At 35.7% G+C, this 22,046-nt stretch overlaps 3 protein-coding genes, 1 long non-coding RNA gene and 1 pseudogene across 4 annotated transcripts; 2 read left to right on the forward strand and 3 right to left on the reverse strand.

Moving 5' to 3' along the window:
- The first annotated feature begins 1,068 nt into the window (after positions 1-1,068).
- On the forward strand, positions 1,069-1,571 carry LOC126693445 (uncharacterized). The gene is made up of 2 exons (XR_007645357.1): positions 1,069-1,283; positions 1,398-1,571. It is a non-coding gene; the product is annotated as an uncharacterized LOC126693445 (long non-coding RNA).
- A 1,251-nt stretch (positions 1,572-2,822) lies between these two features.
- On the reverse strand, positions 2,823-5,776 carry LOC126693446 (alanine--glyoxylate aminotransferase 2 homolog 1, mitochondrial-like). The gene is made up of 6 exons (XM_050389408.1): positions 5,665-5,776; positions 4,833-4,940; positions 4,442-4,749; positions 3,823-3,966; positions 3,503-3,682; positions 2,823-3,341 (listed from the first exon to the last, which is right to left on the reverse strand). Exons 3-6 carry the CDS (start codon positions 4,472-4,474, stop codon positions 3,102-3,104), a joined length of 597 nt encoding a protein of 198 aa, XP_050245365.1. The 5' UTR covers positions 4,475-4,749; positions 4,833-4,940; positions 5,665-5,776; the 3' UTR covers positions 2,823-3,101.
- Positions 5,777-8,483: 2,707 nt separating this feature from the next.
- On the reverse strand, positions 8,484-11,465 carry LOC126691406 (ferredoxin-dependent glutamate synthase, chloroplastic-like; annotated as a pseudogene).
- LOC126693447 (serine/threonine-protein phosphatase 7 long form homolog) lies at positions 11,069-16,276 on the reverse strand. The gene is made up of 9 exons (XM_050389409.1): positions 16,206-16,276; positions 15,368-15,479; positions 13,572-14,329; positions 13,181-13,271; positions 12,656-13,054; positions 11,764-12,570; positions 11,554-11,661; positions 11,340-11,449; positions 11,069-11,199 (listed from the first exon to the last, which is right to left on the reverse strand). Exons 2-7 carry the CDS (start codon positions 15,476-15,478, stop codon positions 11,572-11,574), a joined length of 2,256 nt encoding a protein of 751 aa, XP_050245366.1. The 5' UTR covers position 15,479; positions 16,206-16,276; the 3' UTR covers positions 11,069-11,199; positions 11,340-11,449; positions 11,554-11,571.
- Positions 16,277-17,231: 955 nt separating this feature from the next.
- Positions 17,232-17,967, forward strand: LOC126690918 (GDSL esterase/lipase 4-like). Its single transcript, XM_050386026.1, has 2 exons — positions 17,232-17,527; positions 17,642-17,967. Exons 1-2 carry the CDS (start codon positions 17,350-17,352, stop codon positions 17,878-17,880), a joined length of 417 nt encoding a protein of 138 aa, XP_050241983.1. The 5' UTR covers positions 17,232-17,349; the 3' UTR covers positions 17,881-17,967.
- Positions 17,968-22,046: the final 4,079 nt, after the last annotated feature.

Below are 22,046 nucleotides of genomic sequence, written 5' to 3' on the forward strand. Positions count from 1 at the left end.
ATGGTAAATATCGAGGGGTGTTGTTGATTGCAATGGCCACCGATGCCAACAACAAGGTTTTGCCTCTTGCCTTTGCTGTTGTGGACAAAGAGTCAGGGTCTAGTTGGGGGTGGTTTTTAGAACGCCTCAGGAATGCACTGGGGGATGTGATAGCAGATAAGGACATCTGTATAATTTCTGACCGACATAAGGGTATTCAAAGTGCAATTGCAAACTGGCCTAGACATGATGATGGACGACAACGAGTAGTTCACAGATATTGCCTTCGACATGTTGCTAGCAACTTCAACACGCATTTTCAGGACGCCACTTTAAAGTCATTAGCCTTGAAAGCGGGGTATGCTACTAAGGAATCAAAATTTGAGCTGTACATGCAACCTATCAAGGAAGCTGAGATCGAGGCCCTTAGGAAGAAACGGAGAACCGAGCGGCAGGAAAGTGAACCCGACTCATCCATCATGCCATACACATATCTAATGAATGAGGATCTAGACAAGTGGACCCAACTACATGATGGTGGATACCGTTATGGGGCTATGACAACCAATGTCTCGGAGTGCTTCAATGGAGTACTCAAAGGTGCCCGTGGCCTACCCATTGCTGCAATGGTTGAATTCACTCATTGCAAACTTGTTGCGTATTTCCATGATCGACACAAAGAAATTACTCATGAGCTCTCAAAGGACAAGGTATGGACTAAATATGCCTTAAAAATCTATGGACACAACCTACAAAAATCAATTTCACACCAAATAAATCCGTTTAATAATCAGAATGGTATATATCAAGTAATTACTTCATACAACATCTATAGCTCTGGAGGGGGACACCATAGTTATGAAGTAAATGTAAAGGCCAGAACATGTGGTTGTGGAAAGTGGCAAATTAGAAAGATCCCTTGTTCACATGCAATTAAAGCTCTTCAGTACTTGGGGCAAGATGCGACTGCATATATTGACCCATGTTATAGTTTGGTGAACGCCATTCACACCTACTCACATGCATTTGTGGTGCCAAAGTCAGATTCATTGTGGAGGGATGTGGATGGTCCAAAGTGGTTGCCTGACCCAAAACTGTTGCGGGGCAAAGGTCGACCTGTGGCGTCTAGGATACGAAATGAGATGGATGGGGTCCGGCGAGAACCGGGAAGCCGGAGGCCAGATTCTGACTTGAGGGAGATTCAGCAAAAGCAGAGCTGTGGACTGTGTCATCAACATGGGCATAACCGTAGAAGATGTCCGCTTTCCCGTGGGGCTTCGACAAGCAGTAATAATCCAAACTAGGTAAGTGATGCTTTTATATAAAATGCCATGATTGTATCAATTAGCCAAGTTGCATAGATTAGTACGTATGTTTTGGGTTTTGGTATCTAACAACAATATTTGAATTTTTGCTAGGCATGCAAATACTCGAGTTTGGAATGGCATTGTAGATGTCAATTGGGGTTCTCTTTATTATGTATTTGAACTTACTACTGGGTTGTATCCACACAATTATTATTTTGTTTGTCACTGAATGAACTTGTAATCGAAGTATTTTATATCTAATGTACCTGTTTCTAGATTGTGATATTATGACTGTTTAATTTTGTCTTTCAATTTTAAATCCCCACAATTTTGTAGTTTATATTGCTTACTACTCACTAGTTTAATTGTGATGATTGAATTAACTTACTGAAATGAACTTTAAACAGTACATATATATCCAGGCCAGGAACAAATTTTGTCAGAGTGATGTGTGACTTGGACGGTTAAGGTTGTTTTTAAGGTTGTTTTTTTCCTCCTATTATAGTTAATTATAGAAGACCAAAAAGAGAAATGGCAAGAGAGCTCCACGTAAATGCAATAGCCTCATTATTTAGGTAAAAAAATAAAAATAAAAATTTATTTTATTTTTTAGGGGAGAATATTACTTGTAAGGGTTCTTTTGTTCCCAAAAAAAAAAACATAAAAAGCCTTTATTGAACCCAATGTTCACAATTCTTAACTATGATTTTTCCTGAATGCTATAGACACATGCACATCCTTCCCTTCCCCTTCAAGCAGTAATATATATTGTCAATCCACCATCAGCCCTTTAATTATTCGTGCTTTGAGCATTGATGCTACAACTTCCAATTGAAGCTTGGTCAGTACCATCAGTGCAATCATGCTCATTCATCAAAAAACAACCAAAAAGAGAGAAACAATAAACACCCCAAGGAAACACTTATTTCTAACGACACTCGTAGGAAATTTCCCACCTCAACATCCATGCAAACCCGACTATGCATTTATCTAGTGAACAGATTATTGTCTATCAAATATATCAATTACAACCTCCCATTTGTCTGATTTTTTTTCCCCATTTTAAACATTGGTTATTTTATAAGGAAAAAATAAATTCTAACAATTTGTGATTGATAGAAGCATCAATGGAACAGAAAAGGTGAAATAGATGACTTTTATTTTAAATTGAACAATGGACAATTAGCTATGAGTGTTCTATTCCATATCTTTATTTTAAATTTGTTCTGGTATTGATGAAACATTCACAATATCACAACAAGTTTATTGTAGGAAATACAAAGTTGGAGAGGAAATAAGTGTACAAATAACACATAAAAAACAAGTTTAACGATATTGAATTGGAGAGGAAACCCATATAGATAACACATTGGCTACTGCGAAAAACTGATTCTAACAGATACAGGGAAGTACCGACTGAGGGCCATGACATCAAGTAAAACTTGATAAAACTCTGTTTAAGTTTAAATGCAAGCTCCTGCCTGAAGACTAAAATCCTCATACAATTTTCATTAGCATGATGCATGAAGGCAAATATTAAATTAACAGTGACCTTCTTAAGGTTTGCATTCATTGATTAATGGGAATTAGTGATTAATGGGAATACTATATTACGTATATGGGTTTTTAATACTAAGGAAAGAAATTCCACTAGTGCATAGAAACCTAACAATTGGTTCATAGGATTCACATTTCAATGTAATTTGGAGACTTAGAGGAAGTGCTCTAAAAGGGCAAGGCCAATATTATCTATTAAATTACAATAGATACCCGTATACAGACAAAAGTGTGATGATTTTTTTACAAATGTTAAATTCAAGAGTAATTACTTTCATGTGTTTGCTGAAGAGCTCTCAAACGCTTGAGCAAGTGAGAACCAACATCAGCGCAATGAGCTTGACGCTTCTCCTGGTCAATAACTCTCAGCACTGCTAGCCCCCCAGCCGAACATACAGGGTTTCCTCCAAAAGTATTAAATTGAATTTTCTGGGCCAATACACTCGCAATCTCTGGGGTTGTCACAACTGCTCCCAATGGTAAACCATTGCCAATACCCTGATAGATATTAATTGTGAGATTCAATGGAATGGTTGCATAAGATTATAAAACAAAAACTGATTAACTGAAATTGTAAGTTATTTAAAGAAAAAAGCTATTGACACTTGCAACACTAACATGATTTACATGTCTTCCTAAAATAGATTATGGGTAATGACCTTTGCCATAGTAAATATATCAGGAATGACGCCCTGTGTTTCAAAGCCCCAGTAATTGCTTCCTGTTCGACCAAAGCCAGTTTGCACTTCATCTACAATGCAGACACCACCAGCCTTGCGTACAATGTCATAAACCAGTTTCAAGTATCCAGGCGCCAATTCAACTGCTCCTCCAGCTCCCTACAGTAAGTGAAAAGTACAACCAATTAGAAAATTTTCAGTGTCCTTAAATAGGTGGTTGTAACACCAACAATTTCAGACCTTACTATAGATGCCAAAAAAGAAAAAAATGAAGAAAAAAGAAAAGAAAAGAAGATAACCTGAATTGTTTCAGCTATAAATCCTGCAACTTTTCCTGAAGTACCAAAATCAATGTGATCTTGCAAATCTTTGGCATAACGATTGGCATCGGAACCAAAAACTCCATGGTATGGATCTGGATTTACAACATGATGAATTTCACCCTGCAAAATGTTGCAGTAATTTTGAGCAGATAGATCAGAATATTTATTATATTTTGACAAATGTCTTTTACACACATGTACATGATGAATTTCACATACTAAGTTTCATTGTGACAGTGATAATTACAATAGTTATAACTATAGACTCGCAAACAACAGAGCTTCAGTGAGTTTTTCTACATGTTTGTGGTCAATGTGCAAAAGAATTGGGAAAAGACATTTCCATTATTACTCTCAGCAAGTGTTTGATAACAAGAGATTACCAACTTTGTATTTCCTACAATAAACTTCTTGTGAGTTTGTGAATGTTTCATCAATACCAGAACAAATTTAAAATAAAGATATGGAATAGAACACTCATAGCTAATTGTCCATTGTCTGATGATGCACAGGCAATGAACTCCTTCACACGCTCTTGAAAAGGTGTATAATTAACTAATAGACGATCCAAAACGATAAAAGTAGATTCCACCACCTGTGTCATGGACTCGTGTTGAAGCGGATTCATTGATTCAAGACGGGTAAGAAGCTGATTTTGAACATGCAACACTGTCTGCTCAAGCACATCCACGTTTAAAGTTGTTACGCTACCTTTTAGCAAAGCAGGAGGACTCTTGGGGATTGACAATTCACTCGAAGACTGAGCGTCACGACAAGATATTTGTGATGACGTCTCATCAAATTCAACAATTGAAGGACTATGATGCAGGTCAGCAGAGCCTTCACAATTAGACACATCTTTATCTCGAGGAACAAATATGGAATCAAAATTAGGGAAAACACCTGCCAAAAATATGAATCAGAGTCACAACCAAAGATGAAAGAGGGAAAAAAAACCAAACAAATGGAATGTAATCTGTATTTACCACAAGAGAGAGGCCGAGGTGGAAGAACTAATAAACATCGAGGAGGAGGGAAAGCAAGCCGGCCCAACCAACCCAGAATATGAAGTCCTAAAACTTGACTTATACAATCTGTCACTGGAAGAAAAAATATATATATTAACAGATAACTGATAAGGGCAAGCAGCAAGTTAGCAAGAACAAAGCAAGAGAAACATAAACTATAAAGAGCTCAAGTTCCTTATTCTCATAAACTAAAGCAGAGAATGAAGCTGGAGCGTGCATTCTCATCACATTGGAAGAGTCAAAATATCCCTTGGGTGGCTATGGTGCCCACCAAAATTTGAATTCCCATTTACAACACACACACACGCACATATATAGAGGCCTGCCAAAGGCTGGGATTCGAAAAAATTGAATTGCCCACCCCTCTCCCCCCCCCATTCCCCCACAAAAAAATATTTGAGCTCACCAAATGACCTCCTAGAAAAAAATATTAGCCTGCTGGCCTAACTCAAAAAAAATACAGAACAATCTGCCCTTATCAACAAAAAAGAATCATTAATTTTAATTTTTTAATTTTTTTTGTACATGTGTCATGTTTATAGCCAAACACATAAAGCAAGTGCAAATGCATGAAGTATTCACTTATTTTATTAAAAATAAATAAATAAATAAATAAAGAAGAAGAAGAAGAAGCAAAGCAACTTTCCTCACTTTTAAAGCTATAAGAGAAACCTAAGAATTGAGTATTTAGTAAGGTTGGCATTTTCATGACAGTGAACCTTAATGTTTTGGTAGTATATATAACAAACAAAAACATTAATGTAAGGCAGAAAAAGCTTTAAGAACGTACCTTGTATGTTATAGGATTGTGACCTCCTGCATAGTGCACGTCCTCCAACTCCCCAAAGGGAGGGGGCAGAAGAGAATTTGGGATCTCCCCAAAGTGGAGGTATGTTCTTCCCTCATTCCTTTCAAACAACTCTGGATGATTACACACCTACCATTGCACCATTGGAACACATGTCATGGACAACTAGTAAAAAGAAATATTCCACATGACAGACAAAATGCATGAAACTCCACAACTTCTTGCCCCCACAGAGTTGATAAGTTATACTTTTTAAATGAAGAAGGGGAACCAAACAGAATGCCAATAGAATTGAGAATATACCTTTCTCAGCTGAATGACAATATTCATTAAATTTAGTATTTTCTTCTCATTAAGATGCCCACGATTGCCCTCAAACAACTCGGCAAGAGATATCTTGTTCTTAATAGCCTGATAAAAAGCTTGCTGGCGAGAACTCAACTTGCAATGCACTGTAACCTCAGTTTTCCTGGTCAGCTCAGAAATTACATCTGTTTTAACTCTTCGCAGCATAAAAGGCTTAAGAATTGAATGCTGTAAGAAAAAAGGCAACCAAAATACAAGTTAGAAAGATATAGTTATATTAATATCAAAGGTCAAAAGTGAAGGCAGAAGAGATCATGATCTAAAAAGAAACTGAGAATTATTGTAGTTATTTTAAATAGCATACATATATGTTAAGGATGGTACGTGGCAGCAAGTAGACAAAAAAACTTTATTGCTCACTCTCACAATGACAATACTGAAAAAGGCAAACTCACCAATCTGTTAAGCTGGTGCTCGTTCAAAGTACCCCCGTGCTCTGCATGGTTCTCGATGTATTGCCATTTCACACGCCGAAAGTACTTCTCATCAGACACTAACAGCTGTTAGCTGGTAATGAGAATGTGAAATCCAGCTTCCCTGGCAAGAGAAAGAAGCTCATATAAAATAAAAATTAAAAAAACGATATAATGCACTTCTTTATAGTTTATGTTTCAATTATGGTTAGCCACCAAATTAGTGGCAACAAGACCCTAGAGCATCAGCAAGATAACCCGAAAATGCAGGTTGATGGTTTTAAGAATGGAAATACAAAGATAAATGTATGCATGGCACTAACCACTCTTGTTAGTTTTGTTGTTTTAAACACTTTCCAACAGTTTTTTTTATTACCCAAACCCAAATTCTGTTTAATTTTTTAAAACTGTTTTTGAACTATTTCTTTATCGAACACATTTTTTATTTAAAAAATAATAGGAATCAGTTTTGTATTCTCCTTCTCAAAAACAGTTTTCTGTTCCAATCAGGCCCTTAGTTTCCACATCCAAAGAAATTAATTTCATGTTGTCATCTTTGCAATACCTATTTTCTCAATGTATGCACTTTACCACATATATTTCTTGACATGATAAAACGTAAAACAATCACCTTGCGTAAGAAGCGATTAGCCACCAGCTCAACACACATAACCTTTCTTCCTTCCCCATGATCCTAGAAAAATACAGAGAAACATGAATATCCAAAAATTGGTGTTGCAGCATACATAAGGACAACACAATCACGTCCGAGCAGCAAATAAAAATGGTTTGGACATGCTTGCACATTACAAAATCAATCATATAACTATTTGTCCATTCAAAAAATGCAAGAAGAAATTTAACTATTACATGTTCTAGTTTATAAAATATGTTCTTAGCAGATGACTGTTCCAAGATTAAATAGAATGTTATTCTAGAAGTTCTACTTAATCCTACAATATAACTATCAGATTGTAAGAAAAGATATCTAGAACACCCACACAAACTGTACATTTTTTTTAGATGAATTGGTATCCAGCTCCAATTTCAGTTAGGCCACAAGTTGAGAGCTTGGAACAAGAAGTCCCATGTCAACTCTTAAATTATTTACAAGATTTTCAATTTCTTTCTTATCATTTGCATCACCCAAAAACCAACAAAGTCTTGTTAATTGAGAATTTTTCCTCAAATATTTAAAGCACACATTCATTTTGCATGCATGCGGGCACACACACGCACAAAAGTCACACATTAATGGGTTCCATTCTTCAGGATAACAACAATTTAAGGAGATTTTAACATTAGCAGAAAAAAGGAAAGAAAAGTCAGAAAATAAAACAGCAAATGAATAATGAAACACTTACAGAGGATGGCAGTCGGGCTTCTGTGGCTCGAGCATGGTAGACAAAACACTCCGTACGAGGACCACTGAAATAGAAACAGCAGCAGTTAGAGCACTCAAGGACAGATCCTCTCTGAAAAATCAAGTCAATGTCAAAGGAATCATCACAAAGGCAAAGTCATTCCCAGAAAAGCTACTATCCTGCATCTGAGTCATGCAAAAATACACTAGCAATTATCTTTGAACCTATGCAATCTTTTCAGTTTTCCCAAGTCCCAAAAAACTTAGATCAGGTCAGTAGCATAAAATTGGGACTTCGATGGCTTATACCATAAGATTATCCGAAGCTTTCAACCTTTTAACTGTCAAAGTAAGGCATATATATGAGATGGTAATTTAATAATAACTATCACAAAGTAAGGCATACTACATACCCAAAGACCCACAAAGGAGGTGAAGACAGCTCAAGAAGAAGCTCCAGCAAAGGCCAAACCTCCAGCAAAAGCTGCGGCCAAGCCACTGCCTCAGTTAATGGAGGAGGATATCATCCCTTCATTGAAAGCTATTTGCTAACACCTTATATCTTTTACTAGGGGGGAAAATGATTCACAATTACTCTTGTAAGGTCATATGTTCTGGAGTCTTACAACTATAGGTTTATAAAAAAGAAAAAAAAAAAACTCCTTACCTCCTTTAACTGTTCAGGACCCACTTCCACCAACTCTTCAACTGTGCTGTAATAATCAAGATGAATTACAGTGTGCTGAGCAGGAACACTTATTTAAGCTAGGGGGTGGATAAATCAAGGCACAAAAGTAAAAGAAATGTAACCTTGGCAAGTCCCTCCCCTTCATTTTCTGCTAGGGCCTTTGTGTTAGCCACCAAATTTTGGGTCTTGGGATTGCTTACTTCAAATCCCTCTTTTTCAGCTTTCTCCCTTGCTTAAGCCTGCAAATTTTAGATATTTAGTCAAAATTGCTGCCTATTAACCAGGACTGCTGATAGGAGCTCTTGTTTTCATATACATGGGAAAGGAATATTTTATACGTATAATGGGAATATAATTAGCAAAGTGAACAAAAAACAGGTATTACATTAGTGCCACTCTAGTACACCGGAGGTATTCATGATTAAAAAAAAAAAAATATATATATATATATATATAAATAAATAAATAAAAATAAAAAGAGTTAATACCTAGAAAGCAATGAGATTCCCATTTTGGAAAGAATTTTGAGAAGACCGGATTTAACAGCCTGAAATAATTAGAAACAATCAGTATAAAATAGTAAAGCAATGGAATAGAGCAACATTTTTTTCTATTGAAACCACAGATAAACCAGAAGTGGATAATTCTTAAGGTGGAACTCACTAAAATGAATCATCAAGTTCTAACGCACTTGACATAAGTGCCTGGATTGAATTGGGCCAACACACGCTATGGGAACAATATTACATGAATTGCATTAGAAAATTACAGCAAAATATTTTCATCCCTAAAATATTCCTTCTAATATTGATGTACTGACCTTGCAAAAGTTCTTTTGAGCCTGCTCAATTGTTACAGTAGGCATCTTTCCATTCCTCATAATTGTTTACGGTTTTATTACTCAGACGCCACTGTCGGCATGTTTCTAGTGCCAAGTATGGACATATGGCACTGAAAAAATAATTCAAGAGATATAGTGTTAAGCATTTTCAAGATAAAAAATAGACGTAAAAGTATCAAGAAGCCCAAATAATGGAATGAAGATGAAGAAGAGGATTCTGATTCAGAGGGATGTAGAACCCTCTAAGATCTTTTCATAAGACAGTTTGGTCAAGCATTAACACAACCAAACGTGCATGTAAAACAGGAACAGAAGTTTGCAATACATTGTTTAGCAAAAAAAAAAAAAAAAAAAAGGAGTTATTATACATTTAAAGCATTTTTACAATATTCTACACTGTTAGCGGGATTTAATCAGCTACTGAGACATTTCCAGAAAGTAATCTTGTCCCTGCAACTTATAGCTTTACTTTCAAGAAACTATTCCTACTTTTTTTTTTTATAAGTAATAAAAAACTGTTCCTTCATTTACAGAAATACACTTTGTTCTATTTTATGTATGCCGTACAAATGCCAAGAGCCTCATGGCTCAGTAGCATTGTATGCTCCTCTCCATGGAGAGAGTATGGGTTCAAATCCCCGTCCCCATTTGTAAGTAAAAAAAAAATTAAAGCAGTTAATTTTTAATTGCAATAATTAAATTATAATATATATTGATTATTAATTTTTTGCTTCTCACAGTGGGATCAGCTATAAACGATCTATTTTTTTTCATAGGTGTCAACTATAAAGGATCTATGAAATTGTCTAAGATAATGCAACTAACACACAGAAAGTGAATTTATCTGAGAACATTTTAGAGTAACTGGTATCAGACCAAATAAAATAATGCTTTAAGAAAATATTAACAAGAAACAATATTTGTTAATTTTTTTCAACAAATAAAAAGAAATCCATTATTTAAAAATTTTCACAAGGGAAAAATTACCTTGCACCAAATCCAACCAAACAGGCAAACTGATGAGTGCTGAAGCATTGTGCAGTCTCTGCAACAATAGAAGCTGACATTCGCAATCCATTCTGAATAAGATGCTGATGAACCGCACCAACAGCCAGAAGTATTGGAACTGCCGGACGAGTTGGTTCCTGGAAGAAAAAGAAACAACGCATTGCTCCAACATAAGAAAATCAGTCTACAAAAAAGTTTCCTCCCAGGCTTTAATGAGGATTACGTTAAAGTACCACACACACGCACATATATATGTGTGTGTGTGTGTGTTTACGTAAAAACTCATGCATACACACTAGAACATGACCCACTACATGTAGGACAAATGGCAATCGTTTGCATAACATACAATATTTTATAAAGCCATAAAACTTTATCAAGAAAAATGCAGGACAACGAATAATAATCAGGAAGTTCAAACATCGGTATGATCAGAATAATGCTAGTAGTGAACTATAAAAGTTTCTGTTCAATGGTCATTTAACTAAATATAATTCTTTTTAACTTAATAAAATTAACTCATGCTCACAGTAGATATAAACTCTCAATGAGCTAAAAAAAGGATTGAGATATAAAAACAAAGATAACTTCAGGATGAATACAGAGGTAAGGTGAAAGTTTTTTACCAGCACATCAGAACGGTCTGACAGAACAAGCAGTTGGGAACCATTTCGAACAGCTTCATCAGCAGCTTCACTATATATATTTAGTGTCTTTTCCAAGGAACCATCAACTCCTTTACGAATATCAAAAAATGTTGGCAAAACTTGAGGTTTCAAAGAGGGATCATTTAGCAAGGACTCAAGCTCCCCTTCATTCAGTACGGGGCTGGACAAACCTGCTCCATGGCAAAAAATTATAACGTGCAGTTCAAAATTTGAAAACTGAAAGCATTACATTATCATTTTACCTAAAAGTCAATTCAAATTAATTGTTAAAAACACCATTAATATGGCAGAAAGAGAGATCCTAACAAACCTGTGAAGCATTTTCAGGTCCAACCTAGAAAGAGTGAGGTGTTTTCTAAGCTAAGTGCTGATCATCACTTAGGGTCAGAAACTCCAATTCTCGAGTGTCCTCCTTTGTTTCTTGATAAACCCACATCAAATAATTAGGAATGTTTTGAAAGCATTAAAAGAATTAAATAAATAAAAAAAAAGTGATTTCAGAGAGCGAGAGAGAGAGAGCGAACCTCTATGGGATGCTAATCCTAATGCATTTTACGCTTATGCTGTCTCGTATAGTGTCTGGTATGTGGGGGAGGGGGTACTGCATCTCCTTCGTGAGGCTCCTCACGTTGCTGCAAAGATGAAGTTACAACCAAACAATGGATTACATGAATTCCAATACCAACCATAACAGTAGTTACTCGATATTTATTACATTAAATGATTTGTCATACCGTGGGGCCAGCGTTGTGTCCTGCTTTGTGACCACCTGTCCCACAAGGAGGTGCTTTCATTGTACGTTTAGGTCGACCTTGTGGGGGTGACTGTAACCCAACAACCTGCTCATTCTCAACATGCACAGCTGGTTGTTTTGCTTGACTCCCAACAACTGCGGGGGAGGATGGTGTAGCAAATGAAATGTGAGTGCCCGTACTCATGGGATCTATATGCAGTCTAGGAGTGGGCATGAATGACATGGAGTGACTATGGGGCGGTACATGGTCTATATGACCAATGTTGTACGATGGGGATTGCGTGTGCATGACAGGAGGGGTTTGATTGAAATCAGGGCCGAGATCAAAGGATGGTGGAGTAAATGAAAGATGAGCAGGATCAAAAAATGTATGTGAGGTGTGTGAAGGGATCTCGGGGTGAAAAGATGCAGGAGTAGTGGGTAGAGAGATATCTAGGTCAGAAACTGCATGAGCAGTATGTGGAGGGATCTCTAGGGAAGGAGATGCATGTGGAGGTGGAGGGAACTCTGGGGCAGGAGATGCACGTGGGGGTGGAGGGAGATCTGCCCTACTGACAACCTGATGGGATGCAGCACGCTGACCATGGCTATGGCTGGCACGAGTTGAGCTCGTGCTTGGTCGTCCAGTATCTTCTGGCACTTCTGGATTTGCCCCATCGATATCTTCCAACGGAAGTCGAGCAGTTATACGGTGAAGGCGTTCCACTGTCTTAAGTACAGCTGAAATATGCTTGTACTCAAGACTGCCTACTGTATAAAGTCTCAACAACTTCTTGTGACTGGCAACCTGAAAGTAAATAAATACAATTAGTACATCATACTGAAGTTCCTGATACGCAACAAAAATTGAAAAGAAAGGTCGAAGCAATTACCATAATAATAAGTGAAGCCGAAGTGTGGTCGACGAACCTCCAAGTCACCCTATCGTACCAATCGAAGTATGGATGAGCAGGCGACATATCACCCTCTAGTCGTGCTCCAAGACATAGAGATCGTGCTCGAGTATTCCATACTCGGATATGGCCATCATGTCTGTCCCTCCAATTCACCTCCACCTTCCCCCTCAGGTCTATGGCATGAAGGGCTTCGTCAGTATCAACATATGGGGGGGGTTCTTGTACCATCCCGAACTGACGAACAACACGGTCCGGTGTATGTTTCTCTACTAGCCAGAAACATACAAGCGGTACCCTTGCCGTCCATACATCCCTTCCGGCGACACAAAACGCAGGCAGGTGGGCTAATTCAGCTTCATATGGTTGCCACACCACCTAAAATAGTCAAATCAAAGGGCAGCACATTATGCAATGTTCCATATCTATGAGCTCTTTTACATTTATAAATACAATAATCATAAACAATAGTCATAAACAATAGAATAAACACAATGTTGGTACCTGCTTTGGATGCATACAATCTAAAAGCTGACGGTACCGGACCAGACAGATTTCGGCGGGGCTATTCAAGGTGTTCACAACCCACACAGTCCTACAATTGCGAAAGAGGGAGTCAATACTTGGAATTGAGAATATGAAGTAATCAACAACAATAAGTGATGGGCAATCGTAAATTTAACAGTACATACCACTAAGATTATACTAATAAATGATTATCTATACATATGATTAGAGGTGGAGCTAAAAATTAATAAGACTTATATTATACATCAATCATAACATATGACCTCCGTGGTTGTCAAGGTTAAAATTTTATTTTCTATGTCTAACAATGTGTTTAAAATTATGGATTTATTTCCAATAGAGAGAATCGGTCAAGGAAGAGACTTACTTAATAGACAATGGAGAAGGTGCAAATGGTGGGCCATATGCACCATCTGGTGGGAGGTCCATCCTTGGGCACAAAAAAGGGAATCTGACCCATGCCCAATACTGAACTAGCAACAAGGCCCCACCAATCTGACTAGCACCTCTGTCGGTTGCCTTGCATAACTCTCTGTACAGCCATGCAAGGCAAGCGCTCCCCCAACTGTACTGAGGTGGATTCCGAAGGTTCCTCAGCATCTGCAACCACATCGTATGCACCCTATCACCAGACTTGTCGGCGAAAATTGTGTCTGCCAGGAGTGCTAGGATATAACACCGTGCATATTGATGCACAACCACCTCTGTTGCATCATCGGGCAACCCTTCGTCAATTTTTTCTAGTAGCTTCTTTATTTGGATCCTTTGTCCTTTAAGCGTGGTGTCATTAGTAGCAATTCCAAGCAGACTCTGACATTCATCTTTCCATGTCAAGTCAGTTGTTCCAACAATTGCCTCACCATCGATTGGAATCCCAAAAAGAACCTCCACATCTTGTAATGTGATCGTTGTCTCACCATGTGGCAGGTGGAAGGTGTGGGTTTCAGGCCGCCATCGCTCAACGAAGGCCGTGATCAGGTTATGATCAATCTCTCTACCTGGGGTCCTATACAGCCCCTCTAATCCAACTCTCTTCACAATGTCGACGATACGATCATCCACCACTATCCGGCGTCGTTTTCGGAACTCGTCATTACGACCGCGGCATTTCAGTGGCCCTGGATCCTGCACATGATAGAATTATGGTGATGAGATGCAATATGCCATAACCTTTGTATATATGATTGTAGTTATTGATCCCAAAAAACAAAAATAAAGCAATTATGAAGGGACCTTAAAATATCAACCCCAAAAAGAAAAAAAAAAAACCAAAAAAAAAAGCAACAACGGGAGCAAAATAAAAGGATGCAATGCACTTTATACATTTGTCTAGTAATGAAAGGCTTCCCATGCGACCAGCCTATTGTTGCCTCTAAACCAGGAAAAGTCAAAAGGCTTCTTAAAGCTATTTCATTAATTTAAGAAGCTTTAAGTAACTATCTTGGAATTTGGTTGTATTTCGTTGTCATAGTTGCTGATTTGTGTTTGTTTTCCCTTAAGCTCTGTTGTTGTCCAACCCTTGAATTTACTTAACTAAGTATTTTAATGCAAGTAAGAAACTCAAGTGAAAAGGGTCCTTAAGGATTTTATTTGATTTATGACAAAAGCTTGTCTTCAATATGATTCATTAAGCTAGGTTTGTTAGACAAGTTGTAATTCCAAATGGATTCCTAAATATAAACTTCTATGTTTTGCTTTTGGAACCTAAGGATCATATTTTATGCATGTACCATTGCTTCCAATCTCAAGCACATTTTTTTTAAAAAAATTTAGCTCTGTTTGACATGATATGGAAAATAAACAACCTAAATAGAGGAAAGTAAAAGAAACTAGAGGCAAAGGCTAGCGTTCTCAATAATAACAATAAAAATTACTGCAACAACCACAACCTGAACAACTTCTTGCCAAGCAACAATAAAATTATCACAGGTCACATTGCTTCAAACAAAAATAACTCTTATGAACCTAGGATTGCTTTGTTCATGTACACCCACACTAACAGTCAACCAATCTAACTTAACCCAACTAATGCGCATGACCATGCATTGAAAGCTAGTAATACCATTGACACTTAGAATTTCAGAAATGGGAAGAAAAAAAAATCAACATAATGTAAAAGGATAAGAAGAGAATATTCAGCAGGTGGTCGGTTTTCATTTTTACCTTGCCTTCCCAAACAGCGCACGCTCGATGTGTTTTTATAAACCTTAACACTGAATCGTCAGTGGGCTCAGGACCAAACTCATCAGGGAGCTGAGCAGGAACAGCAGCCATACTGCACGAAGTTTAGGGAGTCAAGAGTAATATAATCACATGTTAAATTGGCAAGGAAAGTGATGAACAAGAAAATGATTCAGTTTATTTTGACAACAAGCAGATGGTCCTCTTTACTCATAAAATTAATTTGGGCTACAATGAAGTTTTACAAAAGGTGACAAAAAGAATGAAGGAAAATCATATCCGCATTGATTAATTTGGGCTACCCACATAGTTGGCCTTACTATTTTCCCTCCTACCAAATGGACCCTACAGTTACGTGCTACATAAAAGATCTGAAAAAATTAAAAAGGGGGGAGGAGTTTGTGGGGTGGGTTCTTAAAAGACTTTCTAAAATTGATTGTCTGAACTCACAACAAAACATCCAAACCAGGGTACAATGGTGAACAAAGCCTTTACCCTACCACCCCAACACAACTAGGTACGAAAAATCTCATTTCTACACTTCATCCTACCAAACATAATGTAAGAAATCATAAAATCATTTCAACATTGCAGCATTGCCTGTGTAGATTCATGTGAAAACTATGCAGAAGAAGTGAAGAACCAGATGTTAAAAATAAGACAATATAATGCAAAATTTAAATACCAGGACAAAAAATAAATAAATAAATAAATAAAAAATCTTCAATAATAGCAATGTATAGTAAAGCAGATGAACAAAGGTAACAAAGCAAACATGGCAGCCAAGATTTGAAATGCAGCAACATAGTAGAATCATTACCTGCAATATCACTATGCAACTACCTTCTCTAAAAGCTTATGTTGTGAAGCCTTTTCAAGCCTATTCCTGCAAGGTATAAAATGCAATTAGCACCTCAAATACGTATATATATGGATGAACATCATTTCTATGCTTATATAAAGAAGGAAGAAAGGAAAATAAATTTCTAGACAGACATTTTAATATATATGATGAATTTCATATTGTAATATTTAGGAGAGCCTTTTTTTTATAAGAATAATTTTATTGAAAAAAAGACTACATACAAAAAGCACAAAGCAGCCAAAACAATTACACGAAAAAAAAAAAAAATTATGTTCAATAAGAAAGAGACTATAAATGCAGGAATGGCGTCACTAGTTGTGAAACAAAGACCATAAAACCAAAAGACCATAAAACAATATAAAAAAAGGAATAAGACATTTAATGAAAGTTAAAGCATCATGATATATGTGGAACTGCCAAAAATGAAGAAATATGCTGATTTGAGAACTAAAACGATTAATTGGAAAGAGGAGCATTAATGGCAAAGTCCATTTACACTTGTATGAGCAGTTAATAACGTAATTTTTTAATTTCCAAATGATGAGAAATCTATCAATAGATTCTTTACATATGTACATATGTATAAAGAAAATCCCTGCCCTCTCGTTCAATGCCTAACAGAAAACCAAGATTAAAGAGATGTTTTTATTCAGGCCTTTTCAATGCCTCCTATATTTCTACAAATACGTTAGACCCAGTTAGATGCTAGTCATGACAAGAAAAAACTATTAGAGCAATTTATTTGCTAGGAAGGAACATATATCGTGATTATGGCAACTTCACACAAGATGGTGAAGAGTTAAAAGTTCATTGAAAAGGCCACATGATAAAAACCCTAGGTTCAAACAGCAATTCAATAAATAAGAAATCATGTCATCCCAGCAATCAATGCTACCTATTTACTGGTAAGCATAACTTGTGCATTCAAATCACAGAAATAATAAACATTTTATAAAAATAAAAATCCAAAAACCCATTAATAACTCAATTCATTGGTCATAATTATAATTTGATTTGTTAGGAAATATATAAGAAAGGAGGAAGAAAACATGTGATCTTAAACCTGCCCCCTTTGGGTTGTTTCCCGCTTGTGAAAGCAATGACACCAGAAAAAGCCAATCCATGCGTGGAGGAAGTAACATCAATTACGAAACTACACAATAAAGCACTTCCTAAAGCCCTTAAGAAGCTAGAGAGTGAACTGAAAGGACTCAAATATTCAATAGCCGATTTCTACACTTTTCTTAGTGAAAGAATAGATAATCCTTCAAAATATGGTATGTCACTTCCATTTTAATAGTACGATATGTATTTTTTTTTTTTTTAATTGTACTTTGCTTTTTATTTTTGCCATAGACTAATAGCATCTTTGTTTTAATTATGTTGGGAAGGTTTTAAAGAAGGGAAGATTGCATGCTGTGGAACTGGTCCATATAATGGAATTTATAGTTGCGGAGGAAAGAGAGCAGATGGCCCAAAGTACGAATTATGTAGGAACATTAGTGACTATGTGTTCTTTGATGCTCCTCATCCTTCCGAAAAAGCCTACCAGCAATTCGCAGAGCTGATTTGGAGTGGAAGTCCCAATGTCATACGACCTCATAGTCTCAAAGAGTTGTTTGATCACTGATTGCATTAAAATTTTAATAAATGTAAAATAAAAAACTTATGGAGCATATTATAGTTTAATAAATTAATGATTTTGTTATATAACAAATGTCATAAGGATAGTGATTAAGATGTATTTAATGTTTATTTTTTTTATTTATATTTAAAAAATATTACAGACAAACTATACGCATATATTCCAAAAAGCACACACAATAACCACAATGAAATTATGCATGTAAGCTAATAAATTATTAAAACAAATGTATTTTCTTCTTTGAAAAATGTGCATTACTGCTCAAAATTGAGCAATTATTAATCCTTAATATATGAACCCTTATAACCATAAATTTATATGTTTAATAATTCAATCATCATATGATACTCTCAACATTTGGACAATACACCAAATTAGAGGTGGATCCAAACACTAGAGATGCACCTCGGCCAGTGGTGGCAAACACTACTAAAAATGATTCAGGGGATTGGATGCAACCCGGTGAAGCATATGTTCTTGTAGTTAAATTATAAGAAGATTTTCTATATTTTTCCTCTTGCATTGCCTTCCAAAATTAATATGCAGTCAAATTCGTTTACTTTGAACAAATCTATGTTAGATCTTAACATGCAATCAAATTGATTTGCTTTGAACATATCTTTGTTAGACCAGAAATAATATTACTTTAATTATTCAATTCCAAGCGTATCTATTATAATTGCCATACCCATACCCAGCAATATCTGGGCAATGACAGAAACTCACTATAAAAAATAAAAAAAATAAAAGAACATATAAGCAAAAATCATACAATGATATAAAAACCCAAAAAGAAGAGATCAAATGAGAATGATACCCTGCGGTTTGTTGGGACGGCGACGGCGACGGAGACGGAGACGCTGACGGCGAAGGCGACGTTTCTATGACGGCGACGGCGACGGAAAGTGAGAGACCGAAGCGAGATGGAGGGCCGACGGCGACGGACAAGGACGGAGCTGAAGAGAGGGAATGAATGCGACGGAACGGCGACGGAGCTGAAGAGAGATCGAGTGCGACGGAACGGCGACGGAGCTGAAGAGGACTGAGAGTGAGAGAGAGAGAGAGAGACTGAGTTTGTTGAGTGATGCACTGTGAGTGTGGGAGGGAATGAGAGTTTTTTGAACTAAAGAGTTTTTTTTGAGAGAGTACTGTAAAGTGTGGGAGGACTGAGTTTTTTTGAGACTGTTTTGAATGAGAGTTTTTTTGAGAGTTTTGTTGAGAGACACGTGTGGCAAAAGAAAATAGAAATCAAGTCCAACGGACTTGATTTCTGTGTAGAAAAACCGCTAGTCGGTTTTTATACATACAAACCGAGTCTAATAGACTCGTTTTCTACACACAGAAATCGAGTCCAATGGACTCGATTTCTATGTGTAAAAACCGAGTGTATTGGACTCGGTTTGTATGCATGGAAATCGAGTTTATTTAACTCGATTTCTATGTGTAAAAACCAAGTGTATTGGACTCGGTTTGTATGCATAGAAATCGAGTTTATTTAACTCGATTTCTGTACGCCCATTTCCCACGTCGTTCACTGCAAAAAAGGAAAATCGAGTATACTAAACTCGATTTTACAACCCACAAATCGACTCCAATAAACTCGAATTGTTAGAAACCAAAATAGTTTAAAACGTTTGCTAACTAATGATATTGTTTAGATTTTATAGTTATTTTCTAAAAAAATCCTAATAAACATTCAATAAGAATAGAATTCATGACACCCTCTTAATGATGATTATTCTTTATTATCATAGTTAAGATATTGGTTGATTTTTAGTGTAGGCAAAATTCGCACTATAGTTTATAGTAGACATCTTCATGTGGTTAGATTTAAAGGATATAATAAAAAATGTTTGGCTATAAGAAATGATATTATGATTATCATAAACTACTTTGACATTTTTTTTGGCCCTAACAAGGTTTTTACTTTAACACTACCAAAATATATTATCTATATATTATATTATATATAATAAAAGTTGGGCTTAGATGCTGTAATTGCACCACATGGCTTCACCAAATTGCAGAAATTTTATTAAATTTTTAGAGTTTTAAAGAACTAAAAAAGAATAGTATACTAGCATGACTCTAATTCATTCTTATCATTCAGTAGTTTATCTCAAAAAAAAAAAAAAAAAAAACCTTCTTCTTCCTTTTTGTATTAACTTAAACGTAAACAAAATTTTTTTTTTAAAAAAATCTAATAACAATCTAGTATATATAAAACCAAAGCCTCTGCTTCCTCCACAATTTTCCACATCAGCATTACTTAAATAATTAAAAAAAAAATTCTGATTTTACTATAAAACTGGTTTTAAACAAAATTATTTAAGTTTTTATTTAAATATATTAGTCATCCAATTCCAACGTAGTGAGCTCTGTGACAGCCTTTAAATCTATCTTTAAATTATACACTTATACTATACTATTGCATATAGGGTCAAATTTGAATAAACAAGTTAATCTTAATTATCAATAAAAAAGATATATACAAACCGACATATAGGCTCTAGCAGTGGTATAAGTATAACACAAAATCTAATCCTATTATAATACGTATTCTCACACACACACAAACATATATATAGTCCCCAAGGCCCCAACGTAGTTCATCAACTTCATACTTTTTAAGAATTCCTATCTTTTCTAAATTTTCTTTGCGTTGAGTGTGGTACTAGGGTTTGAAGATGACGAAAGTTATAGAAAAAGTTCAACGACTCTTGGCAAATCTATGAATGAAGAGCAAGAAAAACCTCACGGCCATGCATATGGGTGAAAAGCGTAAACTATATGTGATTCCTAACCAATACTTGTCTTCCATAATGTTTCAAGCATTACTTTGTCAACTTAAGGAGGAGGAGAAGATTGAGGTTAGGAACAAAGAGCCAATCACGTTGCCTTACTCTACATGGTTGTTTGAGTCAATACTACAACTCGAATTTGGGTTTAGAGTTTACACTCTCTTAGTGAAACTAATGCTGAAACATAAGTCCGTGCAATGCACGGGAAAAAATCTTCAATGGGGAAATCAAGAATACTCTTGATTATAGAAGAGTATTCTTATTGCTTATTTTTTGTGTTCGTTAAAGACTCACAATTGACATAAATATATAGCTATGTAATACTTAATCGTGCTTTGTAGTCACAATTAAGTGCGATGATGTGCAATAAGCATTAATTTGCAGTTTGTTTTATCGCAATTGTGTTTACATTGTGTTTGGGGTTTCTATTCTTTTTGTTTCTCTATCTTTTTCATATACCAAGATTATGGCTTCTCTGATTTTTGGTAAAGAATTTTTGGTTATTTTGATGGTTAACAACTTAACATGTACATATATATATATATATATATTATTGAAAGTATAATGAGATGTTGATGGTTAATACATATATATTTCAAGAACCAAGAGTAGTAATATTCTTTTTTAGTATTTGAAGCATTCGCTCCAACTGGTAAGGTTTTGTTAATGTCACTTTGTCTTGAATCTTCAAGATGGCTATGTGTAAAACTGTAAGTATGTAATATTTATTTTTAATGGTCTTATATATATATATATGAAATTTTATTTTATTTTTGTTCAGGCCGGTTGATAAAGCAAGACTTGGAGGAGTGAATCATCTTTGTCGGTAAGACAAAATACAAGAAGGGTGAAAAGTCATGTTCATGATTAAACATTCAAGGTACGAATTATATGATTCATGGGCAATTTAAATTTCAATTTGATGATGGATTTTCAATTTTAGAATTATTGCATGTGTTGCAAATCTATATTTAAAGTGAGAAAATTTTACATAGAAAGATTTTTAGAATGATGATTAATTTTCTGTGGTTAAAATGAATCTTTGTATATAGAAGTCTGATATTAGTTGACCTGTTATGTCGTTGACCATTGCTACAAAGTACAAACATATACAAGATAAACAGTTTTAGATCTAAAATTATTTGCTATCCAGTAATGTTGGCTTGTTATAGTTTATTATTTGCATATGTGCAGAGTTTAAATATAGTAATTGTCATTGTATATTTAAAACTTTTATGATTTGACCTCTTATAGTATGGTTTTCATGTTAAATTATGTATGAACCCGGTACAAACAATCGTAATGCTTATCCACATGTCTCTTATATTTTAACTTCTTTGTACTCATGTA

This window comes from Quercus robur, chromosome 7 (assembly GCF_932294415.1).
Source record: "Quercus robur chromosome 7, dhQueRobu3.1, whole genome shotgun sequence".
Lineage (NCBI taxonomy): Eukaryota > Viridiplantae > Streptophyta > Magnoliopsida > Fagales > Fagaceae > Quercus > Quercus robur.